The sequence below is a fragment of the Emys orbicularis genome, chromosome 6, assembly GCF_028017835.1.
Source record: "Emys orbicularis isolate rEmyOrb1 chromosome 6, rEmyOrb1.hap1, whole genome shotgun sequence".
NCBI lineage: Eukaryota > Metazoa > Chordata > Testudines > Emydidae > Emys > Emys orbicularis.
The window spans coordinates 60894699-60918468 of record NC_088688.1 but is presented as its reverse complement, the minus strand read 5'-3'; the positions used below and the strand labels follow the sequence as shown (position 1 = coordinate 60918468).

Sequence of the window (23770 nt, the reverse complement as noted above, 5' to 3'; positions counted from 1 at the left end):
TTCTGCTCTCACAAACCAGATAATGTTGCTCCCCATTCTCTTTAATACACTATTGTACACAATGTTTTTAACCATTTTTTAACAGTTTTATTTTGTTCTGAAATTATCTCACTGAACAGCTGTTTTTGGCAAGGCGATGTTTGGCGTTACATTCATCTTTACCTGTTACTTATGGAAAATGTATTAGCTTTATAGAATTTTGGAGGAAATTTTTTTCCCACTTTAGAAGCTTCTGGTTTACTAGATTCAATGACTTTGGAATTGAATATATAGTGCTAAAAGCAATAAATTGTAAGGTTAAGCTCCATTTCCACGTAGAAGCTGTTCCAAATAATGGCCTATAGAGATGGACTATTTTAATCAAACTGATTTAATCCTAATAGAGGAATATATTTTGGTAGGGTAATATATACTCCAAAGCAATATGTTTGCTCTGTAAAAAGATAGTAAACAGCTGGAACCATTCTGACAGGATACCTGAATAAATGAAGTGCAGAATGTCTGACAAACAAAAACAGAAGAAAGAGTCTTTAACAATGACTCTAACCGGTGGGCCGCATGGTGAACCTCGGTTAGAAACTGGAAACATAGCCTCACTGTTCACTGCAAAGAGAGTCTGTGCAGTCCTTATGATAGAGGAATCCTGAATATCAGCTGGACTCTTCACATTGAAAAGTAACATGAAGACATGGCTTACAGAGCACAAAACAATCTTGTGTGCTTCTACTACTTCCTTTAAATCTTCTGAGTAAAATATCACATCCACACACTGGCAGCAGATCAGCAAGTTATGTAAATCGGAGTTATAATGCGAGGCTTCACCTTTTAAGATTGGCATTTTTTCTATAAAAGTGAGATATTAAAAATAATGAATGAACGGTTTTGTAACTCTAAACTCCTATTAGTTGCTATGCAAACAAAAGCATCTTTATTCTCAGAAACTGGATTAAATGGAGGACATAAAAGGGTATTTTCTTAATTATCTTCAATAAAAATTTGCTCTTAAAAACTATACATCACCTTCACCATTAGAACAAATCCAGTCTTTCATTCACCTTAAGTGATGTTAGAATAATTAACATTAGAACTGTTTTGTAAAAAGGTTTCCACCATTTTATAGATCTTCCAAAGAAAAATTTAAAATTTCTAATTATATACGTCTAGTCTCTCATGTCATCACATGGTTTTTACATAAAAAGGGACTTCATAAAAAAACCCTATACATAAGTGTATACTTTACCCATAATACGGGTAAGGTAAAACAATCTTTCCTAACTCAGAACTTTAACAATTTAATTCTTTTGCATGCCCACCAGATAAATGCAGTCTCAACACCTTACACTTTGCAGAAATCAGAGAGAGGTTAGAGACAGAACCTGAAAGACTCATAGCATGAGTTAATTGTCAGTAAAAAATGTTTCAGTGCAAAATTATTTAAAGAACAACTCCATTAAACGTTCTAGGCTAAATCCTTTCTTCCCTTAAACCCCATGCAGCCCCTCTGACTTCACAGATGGAGCTCAGATTGGTTACAAGTACTACTCTGATTTTAATCTCAGAACTGAGAGTGTAATGATTTAGGAATGGCTATATAATTATGAGAAGTTTTATAAGAGTATATATTTTGCAATGGGTGATAATTTCTAATATGTTTATCATCGTAATTTAAGGTAACTTCATTTTTACAAGGTAACCAGTGTGGTCTGGTCCTCTTTTCATTTACATTTATAGGAACACTGCCATTGACTTGAACTAGGGACAGGACTGGGCCCCAGATTCTGGGCTAGGTTCAATATTTAGCATTTACTAGAACAAGTTATATTATGCGGAGTTAACATGAAGCACCTTCAAGTTATTATACCACTGGTCTGACCCAGGGTGGCCATTCTTATGCATTTAAATTTGTAATTAAGTTACCAAATTTTAATCAAAAGAACTATAAAAACTAATATGATGTTAAACTGCTGAAACCTATATTAAAAAAAGAAACTACCTTTTAGCCTTTCACGCCTTCTTTCTAACATCTCCCTTTACTTTCTTGTGTTACTACTATTCTCTCTTATCTCTTCACGTGCAGCTTGTATAAACTCAGACTTCATCCATAATTTCACTAAACATTCCATATTCTGAGTTCACTTCAATGAGCACAACTCCTGATTTTTTTTATAAAACATACTACAAATTTTAAATGATCACCCATCACTTATATATATAGTTTTATAAAATCCTCAAGATTCACGAAGTACTTCCCTAAATAATTAAGTAATCCATTCTGAGATAAAAATCACACATCACAATAGTTGCTAGTAATGGATAATTTATTAAACATGTTTTTAAATAATCAATCTGATCAGTACTACACGGAAAAAAACTAATTACTATTATAAGCACCTGGCTGTTCAAGCTGAGGCGGTTTAACTCCATGGCACTTGTGGCTTTTTTTTCTTTTCTTCATTTTTTCAGAGGACTTCTGATTCAAGCTTTGGATCATAAAATACTCCAACTAAAACATGAGATGCATTTTTAAAAACTACAAATAAAGTTATTTAAGAATAAGTTAAACAAAAACATTCTCACTTTTCCCAGTTTGTATACAGAACTGACACTGATGCCAATGTGAGTAGCTGTGCAATGTTGACTGAGTACTAAAATTTTACATAAGAAATCAAGTAAAGTGAATTGTGATGAACTGTTGTTTGGATTAACTTAATTAAAAAGACTATCAATTCAAAGGTTAGTCATTTGTTCTCTGGGGCAATCAAAGCAGAAACCACAGCTGTACAACCAGAAAATAATTCAATAAATCAACCATAACAGGTACTGATATAGGATCTGGAGGAAGGAAGAGCAGGGATTGATAGGTAAACATGGGTAATCTGATGCAAGTCCCAGAAATAATGGTAAACAGTGTAAGGGCTTTATTACTAAGAACTATCCAGGAACACTATATAACATCAAACTTTTATGAGCTGCTTTATTATACAAATAAAGTCAAAATATAAAGAATGTATTTAAATAAGAGCTTAGTTTTCTAAAAGCAGAAGATAAAAATGTAATCAACATAATAGGAATGGTATATATAGTAAAGTTATCCGTTTTCCAAAAGTCTTAAGACAATGTGAAGATGATAAAGTGTAAATACAGAACTAAGGGATCATAGAACAGAAGGAAAGGTGGCAGTAGTGAAGGGTAATTACTTACAAATGAGATGGGTAAGGCAGTTATACTATTACTAAATCTTATATGGTTTGTTGCCCCACAGGTAGTAGGGAGATATCATTTCATGACTGGACAAGCTTTGGTCAGAGGCTTGGAATAAGAAAAAGGTTTCCTCCCATGTTGGAACCAATGACACAGATAAAGGTAGACTAGAGGTCATGCAAATGAGATGCAAATTGTGAGAAAATAAGTGAAACCAGGCCCTCATTAAGTCTCAGAAATACTAACTTCACCCTAATTGTGGTACAGTTTAGAAATCGGAATAATGCAGTTGGCAATCAAATGATAGTTCTATGCCAACAGAGTCAAGTTTGGGATGCAAGTTCTCTCAATCAGTAGATACCACAGACAGCCTTAAAGTGAAAGGGAGCAATTCCATCACTTCTGAATTACCCCTATAATACAATACAAAGGAAAGCACTGAGGGAGGAAAAATAAACATCCTTCTTTGGGTCTTAAATATCAGAAAGACATGGAGACTTTTTCTAGATGTTTTAAGCACTTGGAGGAAGTACTCCAAATTGAAGAACTAGAAAAACATGAACATAGATGGAAATACAACATAAGCTACATTTTCTAAGTAAACCCTAATAGTGTGAAAGACATTGACACCAAAAACGTTGACACCATTGGGATAAACAATGTAACAATGGCATTGGCGTAAATACTGAAGTATTTCAAAGTAAATCAAGAGCACTGAAAAGAGAAATGTAGGTATTGGCATCATTAACCCGGCACACTAACGGCTCTGAAAGTTCAAAGCTGGCTCTAGATCAGTGTTTCAGCCAGCAATGAAATGTGGTGCATGTGTCACTGACAAAGCTAAAGCTATGTGATGAAATGTGTTCTTCAGGCTATATGAGCTTAACTGTAGCTCAAAGCCATAGGTCTGTCCCAACACCACCAATGCTGTTGAAGCTAAAGTAACCAGAAAGAGATCTCCGCAAAGAAAGACAGATAAGGTATTATCAGTGGAGATATACGGTCTCTCACAGAGGTAGACTTCCATCTCGGGAGGTGGTACTTCAAATTTAAATTTGGAATGGAGTATAACCAATGCTGTAAGCGTACCAAAGCTCTGGTGTGCCCACTGACTAACCTGGAGGGAGCAGCTGGCCACTTGTAAAAATGCCAGAGGAGCTGCCCTGAAGCCTATTTTGGTACCAAAACAAAGACTCATCTGGGTTACAAGTACTGAAGTACTTGTGGACTTGTGCTTTGAGGCCTTCTCAGCTACTTAGCAGAAGCCTTTATGAGATCAAGAGAAGTTTGTGTTGCTCACCCTGAGACCTAGCAGCTTGCAGTGGAATCTGAGCATAGATTCCTTAATCAACAAGCTATGACTCACTAAGAGACATCTCAAGCAATAGTCAGGTGCATCTGTAATGGACATTGGTTATACTTATGACTACATCCAGGGCAATGTTTTAAGCCACTGGACTACTTCTCTAACCTTTTCTGAATGTAGAACAGTACATAGCAACAATAACAAATGCAGTATAAACCCAGTGTCAATAAGAAAACTCAAATGAGGCTATAAAAGTAAATTTAAGGTCCATGCGATGCTGAGGTTGGATCTCTTCATAATGTTCAGAATTACATGTTAGTGTGATGGAGGTAGAGGTAAATTCATGTAAAAAATAATATGAAAGACTAAAGTCAGCTACTGCTACAATAGCAACAGTTGTCAGAGGAATTCCCCCAACATCAGCAGTGAAGAAAAAAAAAAAAAAAATACAGGCAACAGGGGGTGTTGTAAATCTTCAGTCGGAACTGATGTGTGCTGCCTGCTGAGGTTTAAATGTACAGCTTGGAGAATTCCAAACAGTTCTGCACTAGGACCACTGACGCAGCAATATAATATTACTACATTTTTTGTAAAAACAACAACTCTTATCAAGTATAGTGATGTGGTTATCTGTTGGGAAACTGCACAACGTGATTTAATCATACAGGAGCATTTTGCTTTTGCATTTAAAAATAGTTTCAGATTTCCAGTTTTTGTATATTGTCTCCCTAATCATTGCACCAACCGTATATCCACTTGGGGTGGGGGGGGTCCACTTTAGAGCACTATACATGTTTTGAATTCTTAAATTTGCTTTTGAATTTGAACACCTCTATATTGCGAAAAAATGACCATAGTTGTGATTTCAGTAGGTTTTTAATACTTTAGCTTTTCATTTACTTCCCCTTTCCCATTGACTTAAGATATTATACTTTTGAAACTTCATGCATTTTGGAAACAAAATAGCAACATGATATTCTTGCAGGTTCCCGAAGAAAGTCCTATTTAGTTTTATTTCAGGGCATTTAATCTGTATTACATTACATGCTCAGTCATGCAGTGAGTGAAAAAGGTCAGTTTCTGACTCAAGGAGAAACGGTTATAAAATGCTTATAAAGTTAACACTCTCAGTGTTAACAGTATAATTCCATTTTCAAACATTACATAGATGAAAAATTATTTTTTGTCTCGCACAATAAGATCTAGGTTAATCAGAAAAATGAGGTGAAGTTAAATAGTTTCCTTCTTAAAAATAACCACACTACCATGCACAGTAAAAGTTGCTTCTATGAAACAGGGCTACTGATGAGATTACATATTTAACAAATTTTCACTGTCTAAGGCACTGCACTCCCTATATGCATGAGTTTTTCACCTTAAAAGATGGGGAAAGAACTTTCAGTTCACCGTAAAAAGTGGAGTCACTAAAGATGACTTGCAACGAGGGAAATAACTGACTTGTATAATTTTTTGGTTCTTTAGGATTGTCTAAAAGATGTTTGTCAAAAAGTGTTTCACTTTTTTTACATTAGACATGCAGGTCCTATCTACTTTGGAAGCAGGGTGAATAAAAATCAATGATTTTAAAAAAAATGGTTTTTGAGGAAAAAAAGTCTAAAGATAGTTTTAATTAAGATAACTTTGAGCTATAATGTATCTCATCATGGAATAGGGATTATAAATTCTAATTCTATAGTATGAGACAATATATTCATGTAATGTTTAAGAAAAGTTTTGTAAATGAGTTCCAATAGTTCATGGATTAGGGACCCAATCTTACGGTGTTTCAGGGGCTTCTGTATAGATTATTTAGGTTAATCTTGCTATCTACTGAATGAGACTCAGTGCTCAGACTAGAAGATACCATCAGAGATGCTTAGTTTTGCAGTTCTCAAATTGTGGATTTGTGTCTTCAGAGATAACATGCTTGTTAACAACAAAAATGTTTTAAAATAAATAAATAATATATAGAGGTGAGAAATAACAGACCTCAACCCTATTGTCTCTCTGCAAATTTGTGTACACAGAGTCAATCCCTTACCTCTCTCTAAAAGTGCAAAGTTTCAAAAAGTTCAATGAATAGAAGATTGTTGGGTGCGGAATAGATCTGGACAAGGAGAAGAAGTCTGGAGATAAATGTGAGAAGGAAGGGACAGGCCGTAGAAACAAAAGTGAAACTGTTTGAAAACATATTCCAGAAGTCTTGAGGTCTTTCTGAGTGTAGCCTTCATTGATTTGAGATCTACCATACCATTCTCTCACTAGAAGGGAAATGCTATAATGGCAGCAGGCCGTAAAAGAGACCCAATTTGGGAATATTTTAATGAAGTTCCTCTACCTGTGGGTAAGACAGGAACGCGTGCAAAATGCAAACAGTGCAACAAAGAAATGCAAGGCCTGGTTGCCCAAATGAAACAACATCATGAGAAGTGTTCCTTCTCCGGAGGAAGCTGCGTTGAAGATGATGAAAGGAATAGGTCTGAACATGCAGGATCTTCAGGTTGGTAAACTTTTTTATTTCATACTTCTTTCTTAAGGACTGCCTGTCTTCCTTCTGGACTATTCTTGAATTCTCATGTTTGAGCAAAAAATATAGTTGTTACTCTATGGTACTATCATTTTAGATGCAGTTGTGATAAAAAAATTAATAGCTGAAATAGGCAGATCTTCCTTTTACAATTTCCCCTCTAAAGTAGTACTGAGTGTCAGTGAATGCAATGAGTAATACTAAATGAGCAATATGGTAATAATAATTAAATAACTGCATTGACTTATTTTGTTTAGGAGAATCCATCCTCAACATATAGGATTCTGAAGACTAGCCACCTTCAAGATCACCATCATTTTCTATAGTTTCAGAGTTATCTGCCAATGATAGTGTTTCAGTCACATCATGTATGTCACATAGCCACAGTATATCACCTGTAGCAAAAAGAAAAAAAAAAATCTCCATCATCCAGAAACAACCATAGATAAGTTTGTGATAAGAACCAGCAGATTACAAAGAGGTAATTGATGAAAAAATTACCTGGTTTGTTTATGCAACAAACTCTCCTTTCCATATGATTGAAAACCCACACTTCATTAACATGGTTCAGTCATTAAGACCAGGATACAGTCCACCCAACAGAGCAGATGTCGCAGGCAAATTGCTGGATAAAGTGTATGAAAGAGAAATTGAGTAGTGTGCAAAAGGTCTAGAGGGTGAAATTGATAACCTGAGTCTTGACGGATGGAGAAATGTCCACAATTATCCTGTTGCATGTGCTTGTGTGACAGCAGAAGAAGGGAATGTCTTCCTTACAGAAACAATTGATACGTCAGGAAACGAACACACAACAGAATACTTACAAGTAGCAGCAGTAAAAGCTATAACAAATTGTGAAAAAAAATTCAAATGTCTAGTACGCAGCTTGGTCACAGACAATACTGCAAATGTATCCAAGATGAGAAGAAATTTAGAAGAGAGTCCCAAGCCAATAACATACGGTTGCAGTGCTCATTTCATGCACCTCCTAGCCAAAGACTTCAGTCTTCCAGAAATAAAGGCTAATATTGTTGAAATTGCAAAATACTTCCATAACAACCACTTTGCAGCAGCGGCTCTGAAAAAAGTGGGAGGAACCAAGCTAACCCTCCCACAACACATGCGATGGAACTCAGTAGTGGACTGTTTTGAGCACCATATCAAGAACTGGCCTAATCTGATGCCAGTTTGTGAAGAAAATCATGAAAAAAATAGATGGCACTGTCACAGCCAAAGTTCTCAACACTGGGCTTAAGAGAAATGTTGAACACGTTTTGAGTACCCTGAAGCCTATTTCTGTAGCCTTGAACAAAATGCAGGGAAATAGCTGTTTTATTGCTGACGCTGTTGAAATCTGGAAGGAACTGAGTGAGATCTTAAAAAGAGAAATATACGACAGAGTTAAATTACAAGCATTAAAAAAAACGAATCGGACAAGCGCTATCTCCAGCTCATTTTCTTGCAAATATTCTCAATACTCAGTACCAGGGTCAAACCTTAACTGCTGAAGAAGAGTTGGCTATGACATGGACATCCAGCAATCATCCCTCCATAATGCTAACTATAATAAACTTCAGAGCTAAGGGTGAACCATTCAAGAAATATATGTTTGCTGATGATGTTTTAAAGAAAGTCACACCAGTGAACTGGTGGAAGTCACTTAATCACTTGGATTCAGAGACTGTTGAAGTGATAATCTCACTTTTAACAGCAGTAGCTTCTTCTGACGTCGTAGAATGAATATTTTCTTCCTTTGGACTAATTCATTCCAAATTGAGAAATCGTTTGGGACCTGAAAAAGTGGGAAAGCTTGTTTTTCTTTTCCAGATTATGAACGAACAGGAAAATGAAGGTGAAGACGACTGAGTTAGCTGCAGAAGCCAATATTTTAAGTTTCTCATGTTGACCTGGCTGACGCAGTCGATTTAATTTTTGTTTTTTAAAAAATATTTCATTTAACTATTTTAGTTAAAAACAATTTTAACCAAAACAAACCTGATTTTAAAAAACTTGAATGTTTAACTAAACAAGCGTATGAATTTTTGAATTTTGTTAAAATATGTTTGCTGTTGAAGAAAAAAAAATCCAGAATACATAATGTTGTTGTTTTAGTTAACTAAAACAATTTAAATGTCAGTCTGGTGATGTTCTCCTAATACAGCATGGCAAGAAAATCCTCCAAATATTAATGATTAACCTGTTGAATTGGAGATAGTTCACCTCCCAATGACTTCATACATATCTGCTTCAGTTACCTTTGGTAAATGAAATAACCAATCATTCATTTTCTGATATAGCTGTAAAACTAATCTGAAAAGTTTTCAAAATAAATGACTTTAAAAAGGTACAGTGTGTACCTTCTAAAAAAGAAACCTACATATTCTTCACAACTCAGAGATAGATGTATTAAGGTTATAATAACCAACAACAATGTACTTTTATGTAGAAATCCATGATTGAGTCTTCCTGACTAGTGATTTAAATCAAATCTACCCTGTTTGGAAGGCTATATGATGAGTGGAAAATTAATTAGAATATATCACAAAGGCTGAAAACTAGCAAATGAGATTGAAAGTGATTTTTTGTCAACACATTTAAAACTCTGTTTAACTTCTATTGAAAGATTGTCTTAGTTAGAAGTTTTAAAAAATCCTTTAAACTAAGTTGTGAGAACTCAGAATAAACATCTGAGATCCCCAAGACTTTATAATTGATAGGGAAGATCACATTTAACATTTCTGATACTCTTAAAATACTAATAAAAAACAGCAGAAAATAAACGTTTTTGGAGAAACAAAAAAAACTTTCGGATCTCCATACACCAAAAAGAAGCAAAAAAGGTGCAACCCAGCATTTTTTAAATTCTTTACAAGTTATCAGTATGGACTACATTTAAAAAAACATGCACTTAAGCAATCTCACAAGCAAGACTTCACTGTTTAATTTGTATTACGCATGTAATCACTCATTTCATATTTGTAAAAAATATGTTTGTTTTTGAAATTTTAGTCCTAACTATCTAACATTAAGGGCTCAATCCTACTTCCACCAAGATTAGTAGAAATATTGTCATTGATTTTAATGGGAGTAGGAGCGGGCACTAAAAAAACAAAACAAAACACCTTATTACGTTACATCTCAAAGTGGGAGAGAAAAAAAGCTAGTATGATAATCCAAGTAAGGATTGATTGTCTTGATTATTATCTGAGGCCTGCTGTATGCACAGTTTTTGTATCAGTATAAGAAAAGGTTACTCACTCTGTGCAGTAACTGAGGCTCTTTGAGATGTGTGACCTTATGGGTGCTCCACTGTAAGTGCCGCAGTGCCCCGTGTCTGGGATTGGAGATCTTGGCAGTGCACATTGGACCACACATGCGCACCTCCCCGTCTCATGCCATGAGCAGCAGGTATATATAAGCACTGTGCGATCCAACCGCCACCCAGTTCCTTCTCTACTGCAGAGCTCATCTTTCAGCTCCAAAGCAGAAGGGCAGACAGCGGAGCACTCATAGGGACATGCATCTCGAGAACCTCAGTTACTTCACCCGGTGAGTAGCCTTCTCTTCTTCTTCGAGTGATGTCCCTATGGGTGCTGCTCTGTAGGTGACCATAGAGCAGTGCCTAGTTGCAAGGCTGGGGTTTCAGAGCAGCATTTAATGCGGACAATAGGACAGTGTGTCCTAGTAGAGTATCTGATGTTGTGTCATGAGTAATAGCGTCATGACAGCTAAACGTGTCCACGGATGTCCATGTGGTCGCTTTGCAAAGGTCAGCGATCAGGACATTGTTGAGCAAGGCAAACGAGGTGGAGAGAGAGCGGGTGGAATGTGCCTGAGTGCCAGGAAGAGGTAGTTGATTATGCAGCTGGTAGGACAGGTTTATAAACTGTGAGATTCGCTTGGAAAGGCATTGCTTAGAAATGGCTGTGCTTTTTGATCTTTCAGCCATTGATAGGAATAAACATGGCGAGCATCTGAAAGGTTTAGTTCTGTCCAGGTAGAAGGCTAATGCTCATCTGACATCCAGGGTGTGTAATGCCACCTAATGCTGGTTGCTGTGCGGCTTTGGGAAGAAGCAGAGAAGGTAGATAGGTTGGTTTAGATGGAAAGAGGATGGTACCTTATGTAAAAATTTAGGATGTGGATGTAACAATCTTTTCTTTATGAAAAAGTATGTGTGTGGAGGGGGGGAGGGGGGAAAAGACGCCATGAGTGCTCCAATTTCACCAACCCAACAGGCAGAGGTGATTGCAACAAGAAATGCTGTTTTCATGGATAAGTGAACATAAGAGCACATTGCCACTGGTTCAAATGGTGGTCTAGTAAGATAATGTAGGACAAGGCCAGGATCCCAAGCTGGGATGGGATCCCGTATGTGAAGATAAAGATTTTGGAGGCCTTTCAGGAATCTTTTCATGAGCGGGTGAGTGAACATAACAGTGGCCGTCTATCTAGGGGTGAAAGACCGTGATGGCTGCCAAGTTCACATGAATGGAGCTGGTGGATAACCCGGATCTTTTAAGGTGTAAAATATAGTCCAGGATGAGTGGTAATGGAGTGCTCATTGCCTTGACATGATTGGAGGTGCACCAAGATTGGAATCTAGTCTATTTGTGGAAGTAAGTGCATCAAGTTGTATCACATCTGCTATTCAAGAGTACTTGTTTAACAGCCTCTGAACAGGTCATCTCTGAATCCTGGAACCATGCCTTCAGATGGAGTAGCTGTGGATTGGGATGGAGGATTTGACCCGCATCCTGTGAAAGGAGACATGGAGTCGGTCACAGAGTATTCGGCGGGCATACTGTCATGCAAATAAGTTACGTATACCAGATCTGTCATGGCCAGGTCGCAGCTATAAGGATGACTCGGGCTTGGTCCCCTTGGATCTTGTGAAGTACTCTGAACAGAAGGGGAAAGGCATAGAGCAGCAGCAGCCTATCCCATGTGAGGAGGAATGCGTTGTGATGCTACGCCCCATATTTTTCATAGAGATATGTTTATGATATTAATATGGCATAACTAAGATATGTTTTATGCAAGATGGGTCATGTGAGAGATCATTGGAAAGGTTCTGATTTACTGAATGTGATTATCCAATTTATATGCATTTATCATTTCTGTATCTGAAGTAAGGAATATTGACTATTTAACAATTACAACTGTGTTTTCACCTGGGGAACACCCACCAGACAGTATGCAACAGCCTGGATGGGCCATTAGGAGGAACAATAGATGCTAATTTCCTCCTTCCTGAGAAGTTTCCTGGGATGGAACTTTGACACTGCAGGGTCAGGTGATCATGTCACCTGTTACTGGACACCATCTTGGACTTCTAGTGGCTTTTCATTAAGAGGGGGTGGGGGTCAAATTGGGAAACAAAGGATTCCTGCCATACGCAAACCCTATTTAAAGTTGGGGAGTAAGTTAATCTTGGTTCGTTCTTCACTGAATTTCCACCCAAGATGACTGCTTGAGACATCGAAGAAACAAAGACAAAAGGGAGGGGGTGGACCCCAGATTGGGAATGGTGTCTGGCCCATGAAGGATATACCTGGAGTTTTAAGCTGCAAGCAAGAGCTATCTGTCCACAAAGAAATTCTGCAATCTGCTTAAAACAACATTTAGGGTGAGAAATGACTATTTGTAGCCAGTTTCTTTAGTGTATTGAACTTAGTTTGCAAGTTTGTTTTATTTGCTCAGTAATCTGCTTTGTTCTGTTTGCTATCCCTTATAATCACTTAAAAACTACCTTTTGTAGTTAATAAACTTGATTTTTGTTTATTCTATAACCAGTTTGTGTAATTCATCACAGGGGATGAAGGGGGGCAAAAAGCTGTGCATTACTTCCTCCACATTGACGGAGAGAGCAAATTTCATGAGTTTACACTATAGGCTGAAATTCGAGAAGAGGTCCATTGTCATTCATACAGTATGAAGGGTATCATGTTCAGATGGGGCCTTGAGGAGACAGTCATCTAAGTATGGAAATATGACAATGCCCTCTTTGCATAGGTAGGGGCAGCCACTACTGTGAGGAGTTTGGAGAACACTCAAGGGGACTGCAGAAAGTATGAAGGGCAGTACTTTGTATTGATAGCAATTGGTTCCCATGATAAATTGGAGGAACTGTCTGTAGGCAGAGTTTATTGTGATGTGAAAATATGTGTCTTGGAGGTCAAGGGCTGAGAACCAGTCTCTCTGTTCCAGTGCTGGTATAATGATGGACAGGGTAACCATCTTCAAGTAGTGCAGTTTGACAAACTTGTTGAGGTTTCGAAGGTCTAGGATCGGTCTCCATCCGCTGGATTTCTTTGGGATCAGAAAATAATGGGAGGAAAAACCTTTCCCTCTGTGCTGGGATGGGACTGGTTCTATCGCTTCCAGTTGCAGAAGGTGGTTTATTTCTTCTCGTAGAATGTGTTTGTGAGAAGGGTCCCTAAAGAGACTGGGAGGGAGGGTGAGTATGATAGATAGGAATGGGATGGAGTATCCTTCCTTAATGATCTCTAGAACAGTGGCTCTCAACCTTTCCAGGCTACTGTACCCCTTTTAGGAGTCAGATTTGTCTTGCATATCTGAAGTTTCACCTCACTTAAAAACTACTTGCTTACAAAATCAGACATAAAAATACAAAAAAGGGTCACAGTACACTATTACGGGAAATTTGCTTACTTTCTCATTTTTACTATATAATTATAAAATAAATCAATTGGAAGTCGCAGCCGAATGTTCTGATCTTTTCTGGCCCTGGCAGTCAGGTTGTGGCAGTGTGTAGTATGTAGAGCAGTATAAACAAGTCATTGTCTGTATGAAATTTTAGTTTTTACTGACTTCGCTAATGCTTTTTATGTAGCCTGTCGTAAAACCAGGCAAATATCTACATTAGATTAGTTGATGAACCCTCCTGGAAGACCTCTGCATACCCCCAACGGTACGCATACCTCTAGTTGAGAGCCACTCCCCTAGAACCCACTTACATGAAATAATTAGCCGCCATGATGGAAAGAGAGGGGCCAAATGGTCATCAAACTGGTGGGATGTTGGAGATGGCTGTTGTGACTGGAACAGGGGGAAGGCTTCTTGGGGCCTCGACCACACCTTCAAAAATTGTTGTTTGGCCAAAGGTGTGAGAGAGGTAGCCCTGTGAGGAGTCGTATGTCTGCACTTGGGGGAGGGAGGGAGCTTCTGTTAACAGTGTTGTGTGTTGTACAGTAAGTGAGGAGCAAACGGCGGTCAGGATCGCAGGGGTATTGCTATTTCCCCAGTCATCTCTTCAGCACTGGCATATAGATGCAAAGAGAGCAGAGAGTACTCGAACATCCTTCAGGGAGTGTAGGTACTCATCCGTGCACTCTGCAAATAATTTGGGGCCCTCAAAGGACAGGTCCTCAATGACGGTTTGTACCTCACTGAGGAGCCCAGAGAGGTGCAGCTATGAGATCTGACTCATGACTACAGCAGTCACAATGGAACAGGCAGCAGTATCTGCAGAATCCAAGGAGGACTGTAAAGCTATATGGGCCAAGAGGTATCCTTCAAGTATAAGCGCCTAGAGCTGCTCCTTCATGTCATCAGGAAGCTTGTGGCAGAGTTCCCGTATTTTGGAATAATTGACAATTATATTTGGCCTCACAGTTGGAGATGCAGAATTGGAGTGTAGCAGATGAATAAGCCTTGCAGCCAAACAGATCTAATCGCTTCCAATCCCTGTCATAAGGAGTGGATCTAGGGTGGTATTGGCAGCCCTTTTTGTGCACGGCCTTGACAACTACGGAATTTGGAGTGGGTAATTTTTTTGGTGACCCACTTGCATATGGTCGCTGGGATCTGCCAGAGCACGTAGGCCAGGTCAAGAAGGGACTCATTGACCGGGAGGGCTATTTTGGAGGATGAGGATGTGTGCAGAATGTTGTGCAATTTATGCTGTTCTTCTTTCACTTCCTCCAAAATAATCTGGAGGGAGTCTGCTATCCTGTGAAACAGCTCCTGGAAGTGTTTAAAGTCGTTGGCTGACGTAGGGGGTGGAGACATGATAGCCTCATCGGTGGAAGAAGAGGAGAAATAGAGTGGCAGTGTAACCTCCTCCTCCAGTTCTTCCTCATCCGCTATCGGTCTCTGGTGATCAAGAGATGGATAGAGATGGTGAATTTGTAGGCCTCTGGCTTTGTTCTATGGGAGACTTCCCAAACTGCAATCTGTATATGACCCACGGATTCCAGTATAGCTAATGTGGCGGGAATGGCACGTGGGGTTGTCCTGGGGTGGTTGGGGGTCGTGGCTAGTGAGGATGTGTAGATGATGTGCTTTGTGCCTGTCCCAAATGTAAGGGGGGGGGAGGGGAAGGCATAGTCTTCCTTTTCTTCCTCATCTTCCTCGCTTGGGAAAGGTAGTGCCGTCCTTGGAGGAGAAACGGAGCAGTGCTGTGACTCCAGAGAAGAGAACAGAGATGGAGGGAGCTCATGTCTGAGTACTTGTGATTCAAGCAGGTCATATACAAGCAGGTCCTTAGGGTATCTGACCTCCTGGAGAGGAGAGAGAAGCCCCATCAGCAGATGCATCAATGCTGAGGAAGAGGTGCATTTTCTTGAGCAGCCAGCAGATGGAGTCAAGGACTTGCTCAGTGCCAAGGGTTTGCTCAGTGCCAGAGGGTGAACCGGTGCCGAGAGCTTGGCTAGTGTTGCATGTTTTGTTGGTGCCGAAAGCAATGTCAGTGGCAACAGAGCTGCCAGTGCCAGTGGTTTCGTCAGTGCCATGGCACACAAAGTTGATCTGGTCGGGGTGGTCAGCACCATTTTTGAAGGTCTCGCATTGCAGTCTCTGGTGCCGAGAGATGATGCTGATCCTGCAGGTCTGCCCGTTTTAGGGTCTTTAGACATATGTTTAGCTCCGATACCAGAAGTACTCGGACAGTCCCTAGAGCTACTTTTCATATCCGAAACTGATGTTGCAGGGAATGGTGTTCTGGCGGGCAGTAGGCAATGAGAAGGCTGGTTTCTTCCCATCAGCGCAGGGAAAAGATTTGCTCTTAGAAGGACTTGGCGAATGAGGATCAGTGGACGAGCTAGCAGAGCGTGAGAACTGTACGGAGGAAGCATCTGGACCAGGGTACAATGCTGTACTCAATGATCTCTCCATGAGGAGAAGACATAGCTGAATGTCCTGATCTTTTCTGCCCTAGCAGTCAGGTTGTAGCAATGGGTACACTTCTGCGGGACGTGTCCCTCTCCCAGGCAGTGGATGCACTGTGGGTGACCGTCGCTTACCAGGAAGGCCTCCTGACGGGAAACGCACCTCTTAAACTCAGGAGATCTGAGCATAAGGACGAGAGAGAAAGCTTCCCAATCAGGAAGGGCAGGAAGCAGGAAAAAAAAAGTGTTAAGCTATGAACTAACAGAGAGGGTAAGAAGAAAGAGAAAAAAAAAATGAAGGGAGAGGATGATAAAGGAAAGAATTAACTACACTAAAACTAACAGGTAAGGCATTATCTAGCAACTCAAAGGATAGGAGGGCTCTGCTGCGGATTCCATCCCAGACCAAAGGCAGTTAAGAAGGAACTGGGAGGCGGTTGGTCCACACAGGGCTGTATGTACACATGCCGCTCACGGCGCGAGATGGGGAGGTGCGCATGTGTGATCCAACTGGCATTGCTAATGTAAAATCTCCAATCCCAGACACAGGGGACACTGACACACGTACAGTGGAGCACCCATAGGGACATCACTCAAAGAAGAGCTTTTTTTTTTTAAACCTAAATAGTTATACTGGTACAACTCCAACTGTGAAAACAGTTTTTAGGCACCTTTAATACCAGTGTAACTCATCCACAGTCAGAGTACCACTTTACCTATCCTGATATAAAACACAAAGACAACATATTTTGCCACATTACAAATGCTTTGCCAGTACAGCTATAACAGCACAGCCTCATAGCACGATGACAGTAGGAGTTCTGCCAGCATAGTAACACCACCTTCCTGAATGACATTAGCAGTGCTGTTGTAGCCGGGTTGGTCCCTGCTGAATATTAAAGAGACAAGGTGAGTGAGGTAAGATCTTTTATTGGACCAGCTTCTGTTGGAGAAAGAGACAACCTTTCAAGCGAACATTGAGGTCTGGGAAATGTACACAGTGTACAAGGTAAAACAGATTGTTTAGCAAAAGTAATTAACACACATTTCAAGGGACCATTCAAAATAAAGTGCCCAGTTAACTCTCTAGTCATAGAGAGGAAAGGGGGAGAGGCGGGAGAAACCCCCCTGGGTGGAGGGTTTAAGTGGGTTACAGATTGTTGTAACAAGCCATAAATTCATTGTCTCTATCCAGTCCATGATCTTTAGTATCTAGCAAAGTTATGAATTTAAGCTCCCAGGTTTGTCTTTTGAAGGTGTTAACACCAACCTTTCCCCCACACCCACCCATTTTTCCCCTATGACTGGCGAGGTGTTAACAGTCCACTTCACCTTGAATGGTCCCTTCAAATATGTGTTGACTATTTATTCTAATCAATCTTTTCCACTTTGTATTTAGCTGTGACACTCTGTACATTTCCTAGACTTGAAGAAGAGCTCTGTGTAAGCTTGAAAGCTTGTCTCTCTCACGAGCAGTCCAAAAAAACACATTACCTCACCCATCTTGTCTCTCTAATTAGCTATGCTCCCAGAAGCACTCTTCTGTCAGCACAGCTACATCTACACTGGGATTTTTGCCCACATAGCTATGTTTTTTTTCCCACAACCCTGACAGACATAGCAATGCTGACAAAACTTTGTGGCACAGACCTGGCCAGAGTCCTTGCCTCAACAAGTGTAAGTGTAACTTGTAATGAAAATGTTCATGGTTTACTTTTTTCAATCACTCTCCTTCCCCTTGTTTTTGCATTTTCAGGCAAAATAAATGAGCTCAACTTTATTTTAACTGACTGGACAGACGGCTTGAGACTGGAAACTGTTTAATGACTGAAAACAAAAGTAACTTCAGGCATATATTAAAATTCAAACACATTAACATGCTCATTTACAAGTAGAACACAACTGTAAGCAATTAACACCAAATATCCCACCTAAGCATCTTGAGTAATTTGGAGCACATCATTAAAGTGACAGGACAGCAGATTATATAACTAGGAAAAAGATCTGTTCCTTGAGTTTGTCATATAAACTTCCTGAAGTTGATTGCAATAGAGGAAGTTCTAGTACTCCCAATATTGCTACAACTGGGGAAGATGCACCACCAGTGGAAAATTTTAGAGAAAAAAAGTTTAGTGTAGATAAGGCCCCAGAGTCACTATTCCAGTTATCCAATTCTCATTTACATAGTACACACTGTTTTAAAGTAAAGCCAACATTTGGCTTTAGAGAGATATCACAAAGATTTTATCTATGCTCTGCTTAGTACAGTTTCTCACTTACCACTCCTCCAAAATATTTTCCTATATAGAAATCACTGAGACTGTGCAATTCAAGGTAAGTAGCTCCTAGTTCTTTAGCGAGTTGAATCCCTTCAGAAGCAGTAACACAGCTCCCTCTGTCTAAAGTGCACAGTGGACAAGTACAAGGTACTTCTGAGAAAACAAAAGATTTATAGAAGACATTTTAATTAAATAGTCCACTACACACTGGCTTGTAAATACTAGTAAAGATATACATTATATCGTAGAATCATATAATGTAGGGCTGGAAAGGACCTCAAGAGATCATCTAGTCCATCCCCCTTGCCGAGGCAGGAGTAAGCATACCTGAAAGGTGTTTATCTAATCTGGTCTTAAAAACCACCAATGACAGGGATTCCACAACCTCCCTATATAACCCTGTTCCAATGCTTAACTATTCTTGTAGTTAGAAAGTTTTCCTAACATGAAACCTAAATCCCCCTTACTGCAAACTAAGCTGATTACTATTCTTGGCAGGCATGGAAAACAATCCATCACCATCCTCTCTGTAACAATCTTACACATGTGAAGACTGTTTATCATGACCCCCCTCAACCTTCTCTTCTCCAAACTAAACACACCCAGTTCTTTCAACCTTTCCTCATAGCCTGTTTTCTAAATTTTTTATAATTTTTGTTGCTCCTCTCGACTCTCTCCAATTTATTAACATTTTTCTTACAGTAAGTATATAGTAAGCAACAAATCAAAGAGTTAACTAATTAATACTGGTACATGCAGTGTTGTAGCCGTGTCGGTCCCAGGATATAAGAGAAACAAGGTGGGTGAGGGAATATCTTTTATTGGACCAACTTCTGTTGGTAAGAGAGAGAAGCTTTCATTAGCTTTTCTATGTCACCAACAAAAGATATTCTCTAACCCACCTTGTCTCTCTAATACTGGTACAGTAAGAAATAAAACATTTTTTTGCAAGTTAGAATATTAACGATCTGATAAAGACTGAATTTAACATAAAAAAATAGTATCACACTAAAAGAATGTGAAGGTTGCTAAAGCAAGCACTGAAAAGTTAGGAACCACCAGCATTAAGGATGCGTGTGCAAATCTAATTCAGCCCCCACGTGCTATGGAAGTAATTACATGATTCCAGCAATACGTGAGAGAGAAGCAGCAGCCCCATGGTGGCTGTTCTGTCCCCTGCAATGTGACCCGTGATGCAGGAAACGTGCAAAGGAGTAAGGGGAAGCATTACCTTTATGACCCCTTTACTCCCCAGTGCAAGTGTATATAGGGAGTCATGATTTTGTCCTGTGTGACTGTCTGTTAAGAACCTTGTACTTTATATACAATCTGTGCCTAGAACCTTGCATTTCCCTGGAACCACTGGTTAATTGAGGAAGGAACAACAATTTTAGCATTAGTCAAGGTGGCTTTGCTTTAACTGACAATGGAAAAAAACTTTTGTCCACCTATAAATGCGTTCTTTCATAATGTATACATCTCACAACCCAAACACGGTCCACCCACCTCAGCAAGCAGCAAATTATGCCAACACATTTTTTTTCCACCATACCTATTTGAGTCCCAGTTCTGTATTGTGATCTGTTTGAGCAGACAGCTGTGCTCACACAGAGCCCCTCTGAAGTCAGTAGGGCTCTATGAGTAGGGCCTACTGACATCAGAGAGGCTCTGTGTGGCACAGCCGTCTGCTCAAACAGATCACAATACAGGATCCAAGCCTAAACTTGGCAAAATATTGCCTACTCTCCCAATAACATTATTTCCAAAGCTTATTTTCACTACCAAAAAAAAAAAAATAAGCTACAAAGGTTCAGAATCATTTGAAGTGGTGATGCATATGTTATTAAACAAATTTATAGGAAAAAGTAAATGTATAAGTAAAAGAATTGGCTTAGCCAAACATGTAGTTAGTTAAATTAACCCTCGCTTTATTATAATCGGACAACTGGAAGATTTATCATCCACCTATATTACTCAAGCTGTCATGTTTTGCCATGTCAATGAATTACAAAGGAAAAAACTGTTCATAAAAGATTTAACATATACAGAATAGCAGCTCTTTTTGGTTCACTGAATAGAGATACCCAAGTAGGCTTTGGCAAAACTGAATGTAATATCTCCAAAGTAGTTATATTTTTATGTACACAAAATTTGTTTGCATATTATAAAATAAAGTTATTTTTGTTTGATTGTTTATACAGTATTGACATGGGATAGAAATCTGCTTATGCTATCTGTCTCGGAGAGTACCCACTTCACAAATTATATCCCTTATTTTTAGTTCATTCCATGTCAAATTTAAAATGCTTCCCTAAGTAAAACAGATGCAGATTTCTTTAATAAGTCATGGGTCTGAATTTTAAAGTGTATAAAAATCAGCAATACCACAATGCTTGGAAGAAGTATAGAATAAAGAATGAAAAACACCAAACTATCAACATCAAGCAAATAAAAAAAAAAAAAAAAAAAAAAAATTTCCCTAGTGTAGGCAGGACAAAACACAGTACCACACATTACAAACACAGTAACGTGTGATCACTGGAGGTCTCCCAGCCAAGTACAGACCACATTTAATTCTGCTTAGTTTGAGAATTTTGAGAAGTCCACACACCATGATTTCAATTTTTAATCACAGTGAAATATTCTGTATTATGTATATACGAAATGTTAAATTATTTTACCAAAATTATTCTGGTACCTGATGTGTCTTTTTTTCCTTTTTAAACACTATACTAGTTTTTATTCTTTTTGTATTGCTACATAGGAACATTGGAACAGTGATCCTCAACCTGCGGCCCAATCAGCACACAGCTGTGACATCCTCAGGGCCATAACTAGGGCAGGGCAGGAGGGTGCAAAAATGGGGCAGCACACGATCGGGCCCTGAGGCGTCAGCTCCCCGCCGCAGGATTGGGCCCAGAGGCATCGGCACCCCCCTTATCCCACAGGCTCGCAGGCCGCACAGCTGAGCTACCTGACGAGGTAGGAGACCAGTGGGTACGGGGGACGAGGGGGCTGTGAGGGGGTGCAAGGTGCTAGGGATGCAGGGAGGGGGGTGCGGCAAGTGCATGGGGGATAGACTCTCCATTGGGGGACCGGTGGCAGTCCCTGGATGTAGGGCTAGATATTGGGGCACAGTCCCTGGATGGGGGAGGTTCTGGAGGGCAGTCCCTAGGTGAAGGGCTGGGTTTATGCAGGGACAGTCCCTGAGTGGGGGACTGGATGCTGGAGGGGGCCATCCCTGGGGAGGAGAGGGGCATTCTGCCCTGGACAGGGTACCTTGTCTCTGCATCGTATTGCTGTCATAATTTAAAGCAAGAAAGAAAGAGAGATGTACGGGTATTATATATATTTGTTATGTGGGCCGCATCCACACGAGAGCTGCATATGCAGCCCAGGTTGAAAACCACTGCTCTGGAATATAGCGCACACTACAGTTATGTGTTTAATCAAAACTCATGTCTAGAGGCTCTACATGATCTTGAGTACAGTCCTGATCTCTCTCCACTTTGTAGTCAGAGGGGTTAGCCCTTCTGTCCCAGTGTCACGCACCCTAACACACTGTAGTTCTTAGTCCCTCCTCCAAGCTAACAGACCTTTAGTTCCAACATCAAATCCAGATCCAGAGGTCCTGGTTCAATTCCTGCAGATGATGAGCCATGCAGGAGTGTTATTTGACAGATCAAAGCATATTATTAATTTGCATTGTCTATATTCAAAAACTTAAAATACATAATATTGATACTAAATTAATCACTGTCAATCTACAGCACCTTAACACATCACATCTTTTTGTCAATGTGACAAACTCTGAAGAAAACAAACTTTTACCATGACTGGACTGAAGATGTAATCAGACTTCATTGTGATTTACCCAACATCTAACTTCAAGATAATATTTCAGCTGTTCATAATATGAGATTTAATACATACCACTTTTTCTTGCACCAACAGCAGAAATTATGACTGGAATTGAACAATGATTTAATGCTCTTTTTATCATTGGAACATAACTGTCCTTTACTTCTTGAAATGAAGATTTGTCATTTACAGAGTATTTAATCACAATGATATCAGCTCCTCCAATAAGATTTTGAGAGGTGTACCAGTCACTGTCAAAAATATCCTAAACAGGAAAAAAAAAATGCATCAAAAGTCTTTTTTATTATTATTTATAGGCAAGAAAGAGAGTCTATACAAATATTCTTGCACATAAAATATAGATAAATTATGTTTTTGAACTGACGAGATGCAACAAAGAGAAGAGTGGGTTTGTGCTTTGTAATTTCTCTGTATAATTTTCTTGTCTGGGAAACAATTTATGCATTTAATAGTAAACTTATGAATACCTGGAATCCTAAGAACAGCAGTTGAAACTCACCGTACTTTTAATAAGCACTGCACGCAGAAATATACGTTGCTCTTTAAATAATTTAACTTCAAAATTGTATTACTAAGGAAATAAAGCAGTGCCATCATCTTCAATTGTAAAAGTATGCAGCAATTTCTGTGATATTGTTAAAGTACTGTAGGATCTTTCTGGGTGGATACACAAACCCTTTGCTGTGTACTTATAGAACTTTTAAGGCAAATTTTAAAAGTTACACAGTTGAATACTGAATTCACTACACTGTATATTTCCATTGAAAAGCCTGCACAAAAGATTCTGGTATATTCACTAACAAGTTACCTATTAAGAGTTTGCAGTTTATAGATTTTATATGACAACTGTATATATCATCTCTAGTTCTGGTTACAAGTAACTATGGTTACTGATTTATCACCGACACTTATCATAACAAGGTTTACACGCTAAAGTTGTTTCATGATTCTAATTAATTACAACTAAAGAAAAGCTCTTCTCTGAAAGCCTACCTACACAGGGATAGTCAGGAAAAGTAAGGCAAATTAACTAAGCTGACCTCTCTTCAGAGATTGGTATCCAGGGTGACAATCTATTGAGAACAGGGGAACAGTTCTCATATCCTATTTCCAATCTCATGTACCAATCAGTTTATCTCACAGTTTGCCTAAGGAACACTAAGCTGGAGAACTTCAAAGTGGTCCCAGCAATATGAGAGCAGCATAATAAGATCTCCCAACACTCTGTATCAGGCAGGAGAGGAAACCAGAGAACCACAGGACGCGGAACCAAACAAAGCCAGGGATGAAATAAGCCACAAAGCAAAGGAGGAAGGAAAGTATGGAGCAGAAAATAAGGCAAGGATGGGCAACTTTAAGGTAGCGGAGGGCCACAAAATCCACTAAAACCCTTTGGCGGGCCATACTCTTTTTTTTTTTTTTTTTAATTAAAAGAACCTACATA

The 23770-nt window shown here is 39.2% G+C and overlaps 1 protein-coding gene across 2 annotated transcripts in view; it reads right to left on the bottom strand.

The window, feature by feature from the left end:
* RHOBTB3 (Rho related BTB domain containing 3) overlaps positions 1-23770 on the bottom strand; it is a 54150-nt gene that overhangs the window by 18924 nt on the left and 11456 nt on the right. For both annotated transcript variants that reach the window (XM_065406242.1, XM_065406241.1), the window contains exons 3-6: positions 22378-22570; positions 18446-18597; positions 2392-2503; positions 478-843 (exon numbers count right to left, since the gene is read on the bottom strand). In XM_065406242.1, the coding sequence (XP_065262314.1) occupies positions 478-843; positions 2392-2503; positions 18446-18597; positions 22378-22570 (823 nt within the window). The remainder of the gene's footprint in view (positions 1-477; positions 844-2391; positions 2504-18445; positions 18598-22377; positions 22571-23770) is intronic.